Source organism: Phodopus roborovskii, unplaced genomic scaffold, assembly GCF_943737965.1.
Source record: "Phodopus roborovskii unplaced genomic scaffold, PHOROB, whole genome shotgun sequence".
Classification (NCBI taxonomy): domain Eukaryota; kingdom Metazoa; phylum Chordata; class Mammalia; order Rodentia; family Cricetidae; genus Phodopus; species Phodopus roborovskii.
The window spans coordinates 33,306,315-33,320,322 of record NW_026125052.1 but is presented as its reverse complement, the minus strand read 5'-3'; the positions used below and the strand labels follow the sequence as shown (position 1 = coordinate 33,320,322).

The 14,008-nt window shown below is 48.2% G+C and overlaps 1 protein-coding gene across 1 annotated transcript in view; it reads right to left on the bottom strand.

The window, feature by feature from the left end:
• Rptor (regulatory associated protein of MTOR complex 1) overlaps positions 1-14,008 on the bottom strand; it is a 228,170-nt gene that overhangs the window by 129,404 nt on the left and 84,758 nt on the right. Inside the window, exon 4 of the mRNA XM_051181740.1 lies at positions 4,414-4,572. Within this exon, the coding sequence (XP_051037697.1) occupies positions 4,414-4,572 (159 nt within the window). The remainder of the gene's footprint in view (positions 1-4,413; positions 4,573-14,008) is intronic.

Here is a 14,008-nt window from a genome sequence, read left to right as displayed (position 1 = left end):
TATCATTCATAACTGAGGGAAGAGTCAGGAGGCACTGAGTTATTTTCAGAGCTGAATGCAAAATTATCTACTGGTAATCCAGCCATAAGACTTGGAGAACCTGGAATACAACTGGCTAGTAGGCAACTGAGACCACGCTGGAAGGGTATGTGCACACCAGATGACACCACCTACAGTGCATTCTGGAAAGGACAAAGCTAACAGGAAAAGAAGGGGGAGGAAGGAGGAAGAGAGGAGAGGCGGGACACGGGGGACCTCTAGGACAATGAGCTCTACACGGCACTAAAGCTGGGTGACTGGCATACACAGTGTGAGAACACAGACTGAACAACAGTGACACTTGGCTAGCGTAAAGCAGGACATAGGCAGGAAGAGTGTGCCACAGTGGCTCATCAGTCCTGGCAACTGCAGACAACAGAGGCAGACTAACAGTGGGCTCCAGACTGTTCACTGTAGCGTCAATAAAGCATTCCACAAGTGAAGGCCTACTAATTAATGTCTTTAAAAGACTGATCCAAACTATGCTAACCCACCAAAGGAAGTCACTAAGTTAAAACTTCACTTTAAAAGCAGCCCAAGTCAGGAGAGAAACTGGGGACCAGAAGGCTGGCACACAGTGACAGGGGCTAGTCAGCCTGGAGAGTGGGCACAGGCATGGGCCCGGCAGATTCTGTGGGACAGCTGGAAGGAGATGTGTGTGTGGGCGCTGCATGAAACCAGACTGTGGAACTGGTGGTGGTGGCGATTTAACAGTGGCCATGTTCCCAGCGTCACGAGGTCTGAAGCGCGTGTGCAGGGGACACCGCGCTTCACAGAGCACACGCCACATATGTGAGGTGTCTCTGCCGTGTCCACCTTCTACAGCGCTTCAAAGCCCTTCATTAGAGTAATTCAGAACAGAAGGAAAGCCTGTGTGCTTGTCCCCAAGAGAAAGACACACACCGCCACCACCTAGACAAACACAAGCTCCAAGGCTGTGTAGAAATGTTGAATAAGTTAGAAGACATGAAAGATGCCGGAGCAGGTAGCCAGAGGCTTCACAACAATCCAGCCTGGGCAGTCAAATGCTAAAAACCTTACAAACACAGAAGCGAAGTTCCCTCTTCAATTTCTCAGGCCACAGAATATTGGTTACTCAAGCCAGACAAAGACAGGAGCAAGAAAAACCCAGGAGGAGCTCACCGGGGAACACAGATTTAAAACAAGTATCAGCAAGCTGAATAAAACCGTGTGTGAAGCATAAGACCCACAGTGACAAACACGCCATCCACAACAGGTGTGTAGGACATGACTGTCACATCAGTGTCACACACTACCATGTAGCACTGCATCAGCTTCAGCAGCAAAAGCACGCTACCAATCCTAACAGAGATACACCGAAACAGTGACTTTAGAAAAGTCAACATCTCCTCATAATTAACAAAACAAGCAGGAACAGATCTTTCTTAATCTGACACAAGCCACAACAAAGGCTTCAGAAGACTCAACATTCATTCATGATTCCTGACATGGAAGTAGTAAAGTCCTTAAGCTGATAAATAATTGTTTCCCCTGGGCGGTGGTGGTGCACGCCTCTGATCCCATCACTTGGGAGGCAGAGGCAGAGAGATCTGTGAGTTAGAGGTCAGTATGGTCTATAAAGAAAGCCACCTACACAGCCAGGGCTGTTACTCAGAGAAACCCTGTCTTGAAAGAACAAGAAACAAGAAACAACCAACAACAAAATGTTTCTATGCTCCCTTTCCCCACACCAAGCCCCCTGCAGACCCCATGGGGACGAAGTGCCCTCACAGAGGAGACAAGGTGCCCGTCATGCTTCCTTCTCTTGGAGGCCAGCGCTGCAAAACAAGTACAGTACACCCAAGGCACAAACCAGGGGAGGAAAGAAAAACAGCCATTACATCATCCATCAGGAAACGCAACAGTACGTACTGACAATCCTTGAGAATCTATAAGTTTGGAGACCAGCCTCCCCATATATCCCAGTAAGAAAATTAAGAAACATAGAATCTTATGAAGAAACTGTATCATACACAGACAGACACTTAAAGACTTAATACTGTAATGGTAATCTGTAGCAGGAGGAGATGAAGCTGGAGTTACAGGAGGCTGGGAGCCGCCATGTGGATGCCGGGAACTGAACTTGGGTGTCTGGAGAAGCAAGTGCTCTAACTGCCCAGCCATCTCTCCGGCCCCAGAAGTCTTCTTAAGGAAACAAAGAATGGATTCAGTATTTTCTTACTACACCAAAAGGCCAAGATCAGCCAAACCACCACCAAGAAGAACAAAGAGTGCCCATCCCCACCCCCCAAACTAAGAAACATGAAAACCAAGACACAGAGCTCAGACACACCCAAGAGCTGAAGACACCTGACCCAGTCAGAACTGGCATGAGTGACGAGGCGGCAGTGGGGGTGAATGGTACATTAGAGATTTAGAGGAGACAGCCACAGTTCGTAGGATAAAGACCTCCAACAAATGGGTAAGACCAAAGGAGACAGCCAAGAAGAGAGGCTGTGTGGCTGGCAGTCAGCAGCACTCACATTCCACAGCTTAGTTGTCGCAAGTGAACCTTTTCCACATGCAGCCATTTGATGCCATCCTGCACACCAGGACAGGCAGGACCCAGCCCGCCACACCCAGTGCATCCACCCGAAACCACCTGGGACCCATGCTATGTTTGAAGCTGAAATGTCCCTAAGAGGCTCATGTGTATCAACAATTGGTTCCCAGCTGGTGGTAATGTTTTAGGAGGCTGAGGACATGGGGTCCGTTGAATGACTTGTGGCCACTTCTGGCCCTGGACTTCTGCCTGCAGAAGTAAGGAATGGCTGCTGAGTGCTCCAATCAGCACATACCATGTCTCCCTGCCACAAGGTGACTGGTGCATAAAGGTCACGCACACACAGTGGAAAGCCGGGCACAGTGGTGCAATCTGGAACCCAGCACTACGGGGCTTGCTGGTCACGCAGTCTAGCAAAAACAGTGAGCCTCAGATTCAGAAAAGACCCACATTGACCTTTGACCTCCACATACAAGCACATGCATACCCCAAACACAAATACACACACACAAAATTATATTTTAGCACAACATATAGTTATATATTCATAAGCTGAAGTAAACCCTTCCTCCCTGAAACCACTCTGTCTCGGATACAATCTGACATGAGACAACCAGACAGCAGGGAGCTTGGGTCCCTCTGTGCCCGATGTCAGTGGAGAGGAAGGATGACAAGGGCACGTGGGGCTCCCAGTCTCCCTCCGTTCCTGAGTGCCTGGTGTCCATGATACCATACTCCTCAAATTCTGCCTCTTTCCTAACTAGGCTAGCAAGACAGATAGAAGGTTACTGTCAGGCCTGACAGCCCGAGTTCAGTTCCCAGGAGGAAAGAATGACTTCTAAAAGTTTAAGTTGTCCTCTGACCTCAGACGTGTGTTGCAGCATGTGTGCAATCCCCCACCACCACCCCACCGGCCTATTTATAATACAAATGGAAAGAAGATATCATGGAAGTACCTAGACCACACAGGGAAGCATGGCGCTCCCCTGCAGAGGCCTTGCGCCTCAGGCCCGAGCTCCCTGCCCATTCACAGGCCCTTCTGCGCTTTCACCTGGTGGCAGAGTGGGGCATCAGGGTGGAGGACAGTAGCAGGACGCTCTCTGCCTGAAAACATGTGAATGGCCAGTGACATGCTCTGTGTGTTTTTAATCCGCAAGAGGAGGCAATCAACCCACGTCTGCCACAAAGACCCAGGCCAAAGGTGTTCATTGCTTGCCCGGTCCTGACACTAGCGAGTGGCTTCACTGAAATCTAAACTCTCTTTTAAAGCTGGCATACCTCCAGAGGAGTGAGGTCAGTGTGGCAGACTGGTCTACGTAGTCTAAACATCTGCCCCATAGTGTGTGACACGCTCCTCGGTCCAGGGTAGGGCAGAGGTGCCCCTTCCCTCACCATCACTAGAGGTTCAAGCTTTGACTTTCAGAAAGGCTGAGGGGGAAGCTGGGCACCAGCTCTTTAGCAAATCCACAACACCTGCACTTCTAAGAACACTGCTGCTGTTCACACGGCAAAGGCTACACATGAGGTCTACCATAGCTATGAGCATCCCGCCACTCACTGAGTCAGCATCCCACGCCTGCAGCACCCCCCTCTCACTGAGACAGCATCCCCACACCTGCAGCATCCCGCACCTGCAGCTTCCATCCCGCCTCTCACTGAGGACATCACACCCACACCTGCAGCCTTATGATTCTTTCATCGTCCCGGGCTGCTGTCATGTGTCACTCTTCTCCAAAGGCTGAATGAATGAAACACCCAGGGTTCGGCAAGAACTATAGTCAGGAGACCTCAGGTGACACCCAGCTGACAAGCCTTCTGGGAAGAAGGGCGGAGGCTGAGGGCAGGCCCACCTTGTTGAAGACCCAGACCTCTCCATTCACTGTGGGCCTGGGCACCCCGTGGCCATTGTAGTGGAAGAGGACCCGCTCCTCCTTGGCGTTCCGGCGCAGGGACGTGCAAAGCTTCTTTACTTCATCCACAGTGGGGTCGAGGCTCTGCTTGTACCGTGCCTGTGGTAGAGAAAGAAAGGAGAAACTTGTCACGAACCGGGAAGGGCCAGAGCTAATCTACAGATAGAGCAGCTATACATAGAGCTCTGCACGAGTGGTGCCAAGCTGTGGCTTTAAAAGTGAGCACCAGTTAGAAGAGTGTACGGTCATGTGTGGTATATTGTCACTAAGAACAACTGTCACATGTCAAACACACAAGGGACCCTTCTGAAAACCAGAAGGGACTGCTCTGAAAACCTCAATATGTGGAGCATAGAGAACTTACTCAGACAAGGGCCTAGAGCGCACACAGCAGCAATGGCAAAGTTATAAAATGACAGAAGCCGTGTCTGACTCCATACAGCCCTCTTCCGCTGCTCAGTGAACACTGAATGCCTGGTGACAAGGCTTAATGGACACTAGGGTTTTTACAGACACAAACACCAGACAGAGATGAGTAAGAAAACCCCAGTAACGAAACAACAGGAGAAACCTGTAGAACGTGTAGCACCTCATTGCAGGGAAACACAGAGACATGGGACTTGAACCTACTGCAGCAGACACTCAGCAATCCTCAGGGCCAGTCCCATGTTCAGTACAACCGCAGGAAACCTCTAGCAAGGTATTTATGACATTAAAAAAGCTGCCATGGAAACCCACACAAAAGAAAAGACATGCAAGGAAAGTAAGGAAACACAGAAATGGGAAAACCCACAGTTGGCGTGGAAAAACCTCCCCAGACACCCCAAATCCAGCAGGGTATCTAATTAAGAAAGTAAGGTTGGTGCTCAAGACCTCAGAAAAGGGAAGTACAACACAAATACACTAGAGTTGGAGCCACACACCAGGGCTTTCCAGGAGCAGAGCTGACAGCTAAACTTTTCTGAAAGCTGATTGGTTAAAACTTGGGCTAGCTTGCAGGTGAAATGACTTGCAGGGGTCGGGGCAGAGACGAGTCTGGGAATGCACTGAGGATGCTGAAGCCAATGATGGGGACGAGGGCCTCTGGTTCCCTTCCACTGACTTTGTGCCTTAGAGTGAGGGACTTCAGAGAAGAGAGTCTGGTATGGTAAGGGACCCCTGCAGCACTGCAGCACACCACACAGTCCCAACACCAGGGCGACGCTCTCTAAACTGTGCCAGAACCAACTATAGAAACAGGGACATTAAAATCTGATCTTAAGAAGTAATGTATATGTTTCCATATAATACAGTTCGGTAAGCTTGCATTGTTTGATTTTTAAAAAGTAATATCATAATAAATGACAATACCTCCAGCAGCAATTTTATTGTTTAGGATATTTTTGTTTATCCTGGGTCCTAGTGTTTCCGTATGAATTTTGAAATTGCATTTTCAATTTTTGTCAAGAACCCCACTGAATCCATAGGCTGCTTTTGCCAGGATGGTAACTTTCACCACATTAATCCTAACAATCTGTCAGCTTGGGAGGCCTTTCCACATTCTGGTAAATTCTTCAATTTCTTTCTTCATTGTCTTACAGTTTTCATTGTACAAGTTAGATTTCATTTCCTTGTTTAGGTGTAGTTCAAGGTTTGGGTATTTGTTGTGGTTGTTGTTTTAATACATGGTGGACTAAATTGTTTCCTTCATCTCTTTCCCACTATGTTCTTAGTATGTAGAAAAGCTACTGAGTTTTGTGTGTTCGTTTTGTATGCTGCTTCTTTGCTGAAGGTATTTTCCACTTTTGGTTACCTTTTAGAACAATAGGTGAGACCCTATTGCTGAAAATGCAACACCTAACTCACAGAGCATGGAGAAAGCAAGGTGGACACTTCATCCCCACGGTCCAGCATTCACAGTAGAAAGGCACTATGCATACTAAAGAGAAGGCAAGCCATCACAGACTCATGCAGCTGTGAGCCCTGCAAGCTACAAAACAACTTGGCAAGATATGCAGTGGCACAACTAATAGTGTCACGAGTGATCTATATATAGATGTTATGTTTCTGACTGGATTTAAAATCCATTCTATAAGACAAAAGCCATGTTTGCTACCATTAATTAGACAAAACTCCATGGCTGGCCAGGTCATAGGCTGGCCCTACTGAACAGCCTAATACTATTACTCTGCTCTCTTAAGCTCTTGCCTTTATACCCACAGATGGGTACTTTTTTCAACAGTCATCGGAGAATAAGAGAGTGTGCAATGCTCAGCTCCAAGTGGAATATCTATATCACATTCCTTCTCTCCAAAGCTCAAGGGTCATTGAGAAAAAAACTTAAGCAGAAGTAGACATCTGAAGCAAAATGTATTTGCTGGACATGACAATGAAGGAGCACATGTAAGCTCACAGGGGAAAAGGATACTGGACAGGGCCTGCAAGCCAGGCCAGAAATTGCCAGCTGATCGGGAATAGAGTATGTATGTATGTATGTATGTATGTATGTATGTATGTATGTATGTATTTTTTTAAAAGATGTAGGCCAAGAAGCTACCAATTCTCCAAACTCATGCACATACAAGAAACACAAACTGGACTCAGTAGACATTTAAGGGGAGGGAGGGGAGAGAGATAAGGGGGGGAGGGAGAGAACATATAAGGCTGGAAGGGAAAGAATGGGAGGGAAAGAAATGGTGGGAGGCAGATTTGATCAATCAAGACACATTATAAGCATGCATAACTGAATATAATGATAAAAGTTGTGTGTTCTGGTTCACTTCTCTATCTCAGCACTCAGGAGACTTAGGTAAAGGTAAAGGTTCAAGACCAGCCTGGGCTACACAACAAGACCCTGCATCTAAGCAAACTTAGATAGATAGACGGATGGATGGATGGATGATGGATGGATGGAAGGATGATGGATGGATAGATGGAAGGATGATGGAAGGATGATGGATAGATGGAAGGATGATGGATGGATGGAAGGATGATGGATGGATGGATGGATGGATGGATGGATGGATGGATGGATGATGGATGGATGATAGATAGATAAGGAGGTATACAAACAAAATAAACACTGTCTTTTTAGTAAGATGCAGCACATGTGTGGAATAGCAATGGACAAGGAAACCACAAACGAAGCCCAGGGCCTTCGCCAAGGATGGAGTGACCATGAGCCAGGGTCAGACAGCCCCACTCAGGACAGCGGGAAAGGGAAGGGAGGCAGGCATCCAAAGGCCAGGGACACCCTGCTGAGGCCCTGGAAGTCAGCTCTCCTTTGGGGGGGGAAAAAAAAAGGTCACCCATGAAGAAAACAGCAGAAAACGGAGTCCACAGACACACACTCTCTTTATCTCTGTCTCTCACACGCACGTGTGCACACACACACACACTCGCACTCACTCACTCTCACACACACACTCACTCACACACTTATAATTGTTTGGCCTGTTTGAACTACAAGTGAAGAAACACATGAGCTTCTGAGACAAGGAGAAGTCACAGCTATGGCCTTTACAGACAGTAAAACAGGCTCGAGGACACACAGCTGAGTCACTAAACACCAAGTCCCTCTCCAGGCCTCGGGTGAAGTCTCTGGAGAAGGGGTGCATGGACCTGAACAGAAGTGCTAAGGAAATCCACCTGAAGTGAAGGGACTACTCTGCAGGCCCCAAACCTGAGAAGCACTTCGAGGCAAGCCCCCTTGGAGTTTCTCAGAAGAGAACCCACCAGCACCTCATGGAGTCACGTGGTCCTTCCAAGCCTGTTTAGCAGACCCCTTCTCTCAGAATGGAGCCACATGTAGGCTGAAGTCACTGAAGTCAACTGAAAACTCAAGGAGCTGGTCCACGAAGTCCGTGGAGCATCAGAAGATGGCCTCTGCACCTGACCTGTCAGCAAAGTGCAGCAGAGCCACACAAAGCACTTTCGGGGCTATCTGCAGGGCTGGGCAACCTGGGCTACCTGCCTCAAGGTGGCAGAGTCAGGGCCCAGCCAAGTGGAGCTCCTCTCAGGGTTTCCTCACTCAAGACTAGAATGCAGCCCATAAAACAAAATGGGCGGCATTGGTGGTGCTTGCAGGGAAGCAAGCGAACAGGCCATGCAAATCCCTGATGCCCACACACTGAAACAAGGCTGAAGCCCCCAGGGAAGAGGAACTCCGAGAAGCACAGTGCGGAGGAGGGCAGGGATGCAGACGCAGGCCTAGGCAGGTGGGCATCCCTATTTGGGGCCTGGCCTCTCCTGAGCCTCTCTGTGGGAGGTGATGTCCGAAGAACTTTACATTGATCACTATCCACTTTTGTACAAATGTCTAAATGAAACTACTTACAATTCGGTGTGTGCCCTTCAGCACAGGGCCTGCACTTGCCCTCTCTACGGCTTGAATGACATACTACAAACAGCCAGGATGATCAGTGACACCAGATTGTTAGTGACATTAATTATTATAATTAGTGAAGGAACAAATCAAAATGATGGAATGCTATCTGACATCAAAGGGACATGAGTGAATGTCGACACAGCTCTGAGAAGCGCCATGGGGGTGGCACCTGTGTGCTGGGCAAAGCAGAGTCCACCGGGCCTTTACGGTGCCTGGCTGCAAGCCTGCACACCGAGGAGGGGAAGGGCTACAGTGCCGTGGTAGCGCCAGTGTCCACTCTCGGAAGAGATAGGAAAGGTGGAGTCCCCCTTGGCTCTTCACTGAGCTCCTTTGTGTGAACTCTGAACACTGCTGTAGGATATTTTTGACACTCCCCAACACTGCCAATGAAGTTTACCTTGAACCCGAGGGTGGAGACAGCTACTAGCTGACCAGAATCAGCCACATAGGTTTTGAAGGACCCAGAACATACAGACACACAGGAAGTAGTAGGGAGGGGCTGCAAAGGCCCAGGCTATTGGACTGTGGGGGAGAAGGCCACTGATCCCTGCTAAGCCACTTCTCTCATCAATCAGATTCTAACCCTGCATCTGCCTCCCACGGTTTATTATTAATACAATAATTCAGATAATCATTACATTTGACACCCAACACCCAGAATGTAAATCCACACAGGGCGTGAAACGACTGAACAACAACAAAATGCAAGTACTCAGTGCTTACTGTGCACAGACGCAGGCCCCTCTTTGGAGGCATACTGCTCAGTGCAGCCGCACCAGGCCAGCCGCACCAGGCCAGGCTGCAGGCATGAGGCTCTGCCATTGCCCACATATCATGCCTCATCCAGTCTCAGGGCCGAGCCCATACAGAAGAATCAGTATAGACATCACCTGTCTAACAGTTTTTCTTGTTTGTTTTTAATATTCATGTCTGTAGCCAAGATTTTCAGAAAGTCTACCCCAATCATATCTGATCTTTATTAATTTTGAAGAAATCCAGTTTTGTTTTGGTTTTTTGTTTCTTGTTGAAACAAAATAAAACCTCTCTCCCAATGCAGCACATTTTCTGACTTTGCTTTTGAAGTAAAGACTGTGTGTGTGTGTGTGTGTGTGTTGGTTTAATTTAGCAGTTTCCATAATCCAATGTCTCTCAGAAGCTATTGTTTTTTGTTCATTAACATTTAAAACATTCAAAGCCAAGAGGCAGTGGTGACGCACGCCTTTAATCCCAGCACTCGGGAGGCAGAGACAGGTGGATCTCTGTGAGTACAAATTATACGGAGAAACCCTGTCTCAAACAAACAAATAATAAAACATTCAAAGTCAACAAAGCACCATACAGGATCCAGACACCCTGTGTATTTCCCATCTTTACGTGGCTGTTACCTTTTAAAAAAAAAAAAACAATAAACAAAAAAAAGCTACTTTCCTGTCTCTAAAGTCTTTATTATTTTAAGCTATTTACTATTTCCCATGAATGTCCAAGCCCATGTTCTTTCCTGCAGCATCTAAGAGCATTTCTGAGCACGCTGTAAATGCTGAGGCTCCCTCAGCGTGGACCTGATTTTACCCAGTTCACGCAGCTGTACACTTGCATCGCTCTCTGACCAAGTCAGCCAAACTTAGTCGCTGGGCTTCTGTCCGGGGCCTCTGGTACATGGTCTGCTTAGCACATGCCCTGCAGCTGGTTCCACAGACTTTTGGCGTGTATAGGATTTCAGCTTTCAGAGGAATGGGGAGGAGGTAGGACCACCAGCTCGGCTGGAACAACAGCATCGATGGCTATCTTGTGCCTTGTGGCAAACTATAGAAATAACCTCAAAGAGCCAGGCCAGAATTGAAGTCACTCCAAGATCATAATAAAATTAGGGGTTCGTTATTTCTGACCTTGGCTCTAGCAAGGTCTTGTGCAATTGGAAAAAAACAAAATTAAAATTAAAATAAAATTAAAAAAAAAAAAAAAAGGATTCACCCTCATTTCTTACCTCTCACACTGAGAGGACACATTAATGGACCAGCATGAAAGGCACTTTGGATATTAATAATGTGCCTCCTGGGGGTTGACAGGAATTAATTAATATTTTTAAGGGCTTTGAAATGAGAAACAGTAAATTAAATGTCACCACACCACATAAGGTTTTGTTTTAAAATGAGGACGCCTGGATAACGGCTGTGTGGAATGAAAGACACAGCCACAGGTAGAGAAGCATCCAGAATTTTGGGAATTCATGGGCAAACAAAATGACAAAACAGATCTCAAAACCACTGCCTGTCCTGCCAGGTGCCTGTCCTGAGAAGCCAATGCTCGGGGTATAAAGAAATGGCCATAGGATTTGGAACCCACAGCAGAGGAAGAGAACACAGCAATGAGTAACCTAGGAGAATCCACTTTCTTCCCAGTGCAGCCATGTAGCTCCCTCCCTATCTAGAAAGGGCTCCTGGGATGGGATTCTGCAGGCCCTGTCACGTTCCCTCTGTTGCTCTGACTCCTGCTCTCAGAGACAAGAGAGTAGGCCATCACCGTGTCTTGTAGGAAGACAGGGCTGCCACGGTGTAGGAGGAAGATGCCCCAACAATGCACGCAGCTGTGTGAGCCCTGTGACGTGCATGAAGGAGAGCCATAGCTGGGCTGGGAGCCCGTGCAGCAGTGGCAACAGGACTGGGACGGCTGTGAGAATGGGCCCTGCCTTTGCTCGGTGCCCTTCCTCTCTGTGTCCTCCCTCGCCCACCTGGTGTAGCGGCAGCCTCTGGGCTTGGACTTCAGCCAGGGCTCACTCAGAGCCTCTCCACTTCCGTGCTGTTGAGAGTTGTCCTGAACAGATCTGTTTGGCTGAGTGAGATGCAGCCAGGAAGTAAGCACGTTGTCACTGCCCCAAGTCCCTCTGCAGATGACACACTGCCCAGACACTCATCTCTGCTCCATGGACTCTACGTGAGCCCCACACTTGTACCAAAGCATCCAGTTCACATACTACTCAGACATAGCATCAGGCAAGCCACTTCCTCACCTCAGCTCTCCAGCCTGACGCAGTACCCAGACAATGACAGGAGCGTGTGTGAGTCACAATGTCTGAGGTGAAGAACTAGGAAAGCCTCCAGAAGCAGATAGGAGAGCGGGCTTTAAAAGAGGCACTTGGCAAAAAACAAAAACAACAACAACAACAAAAAAAAAAAAAAACAAAAACCACCCACAGGACAATTCCTTCTTCCAGACAAGGGCAGGGCCTGCAATATACTCCATATGGCAGGTCATGATGTGTAGAAATCTCTTTAAGAGTAAGAAGAAAATAACAAAAGGAAAGACTTGAATGGTAGCAGAGTTGACCAGATGGATGACTTGGTGTATAAAGAGCCTCTCAACAAGCAAGACAGCCATCTCTTCCTTTCCATTCTTTGGCTGAGAGATGCGCGCGCGCGCGCACACACACACACACACAGAGACCCTGTAGATATGTGTCACTTGAGTGTGTAGATAAGTCGTGTCTACACTACATGCACTTTATTAACAAACTTGCCTGCAACTGGCTGACTGCTCTGCCAATGCCAACCAAACCTTGGGGTTAACTTTTTTCAGGAAGAATGTAGGGCAGGTTTAAGTAGCTCAGGCACCGTGTCTACTCCATTAGAACATGTACTGTCCCTTTACAGGCTCCCATGGAGATGCTGTCCTGTGTGCCCTTTTCCCTGATGCCACCACCACAAGGCTGACCTCCCACTTCAATCCCTTCACAGAAAACTAGCTGTTACTTTCTTTCTGCAATGTGAACTGGCCTGGCCTGAAGAACCGGGGCTGCTGGTCAGGAAAAAGAACTACAGTAACAAGACACATTCCAGCAGCTTGCTACAGCTTACTCAGCAGCCTAGGGTGTGGGGAAATGCTGTTGAACAAATAAACAGTTCACCAAACGAAGAGGCTCATCACGACTACAGAGAATGGACCAGCCCCCCCACCTGACCTGCTTCTTCTGGCCAGACATCTCTGCAGCCTGAGTCCCTGAACTCTGAATGGGCAGAGTAGAGTTAAGCAGCTTTTAGAAGTACTAGATGCAGCCTTTAGAATGCATAAGTTCAGAAGCAACAGGTCGTTCATGGTTGTTGGTGTGTCCACACTGTGTGTCATCTGAAATGAATGTCCCCTTCCGTTCCCTCTGTATGTGTGTGACAGCTCCTTCTCTAGGCACACCTCCCGCTCTGTGGCAGCTTCTGCTGGACTCGGCATGTGTGGAAGAGCTAGAGAGGAAAGAAACAGGTACACCCAAGACAAAGAGCTACCTCCATGGAGGCCTTCATTCAGCTCAGCCCTGCCCACCATTCAACTTGGGGACTTTCTCATTGAGACACCCGAACAGCTTACTTGTGAGTAACGTAGAAGCCTATGGACGCGTAGGCAACCAGTGGCAACATTCTGGGGTTCAAGTCTTGTTTTGTTTGTTCGTTTGTTCTTCAAGGCAGGGTTTCTCTGTGGCTTTGGAGCCTGTCCTGGAACTCACTCTATAGACCAAGCTGGCTTTGAACTCACAGAGACCCACCTGTCTCTGCCTCCCGAGTGCTGGGAGTAAAGGCGTGCGCCACCAATGCCCAGCTTCTGGGGGTTCAATTCTTAACACCCCCTTTCTCTTGCCATCACACTACAGAGTTACAATGTTGGCACTCCTTGCATTACAGACAGGAAATCACACAGCACACACATGACAGGGCAATTTCAAAGCCAAAGGCCAGGTTCAATCCTTACAGTTTACTGCTCACCACCCTGACAGCATCAGGGGGACTAACCCAGAGTTCTTGGGTTGTGGAAATGGGAAGAAGAAGGAACAAACACAAAAAAAGGACCATCTGCCTGGCAATCCCACCCACAGATCTTCCCACTTCCAGGCAGTCTGCCCCTGTGCTCCGTGCCCGTGCCTTTGGCACAACAGACAAGCAATCCCCATCCTGAAGCAAGACAGCATCCCTCATTTGTCTTCTCAGACCTGTCTTCTGTGCAGGGAATCCAAGACTACCTGATGATTGACATTGCTCACAGAGCTCTTGGTTGGCAACACCTGTCACTCACTACCACCAGCCTTCACCAGAGGTTTCCAACCTATGTCACACACCCTCTGCCATCTGTGCCCCCGCCCTTAACTCAGTGCAGTCTTGTGCTTGTTACCTGGGACACTCCATGTGGGAG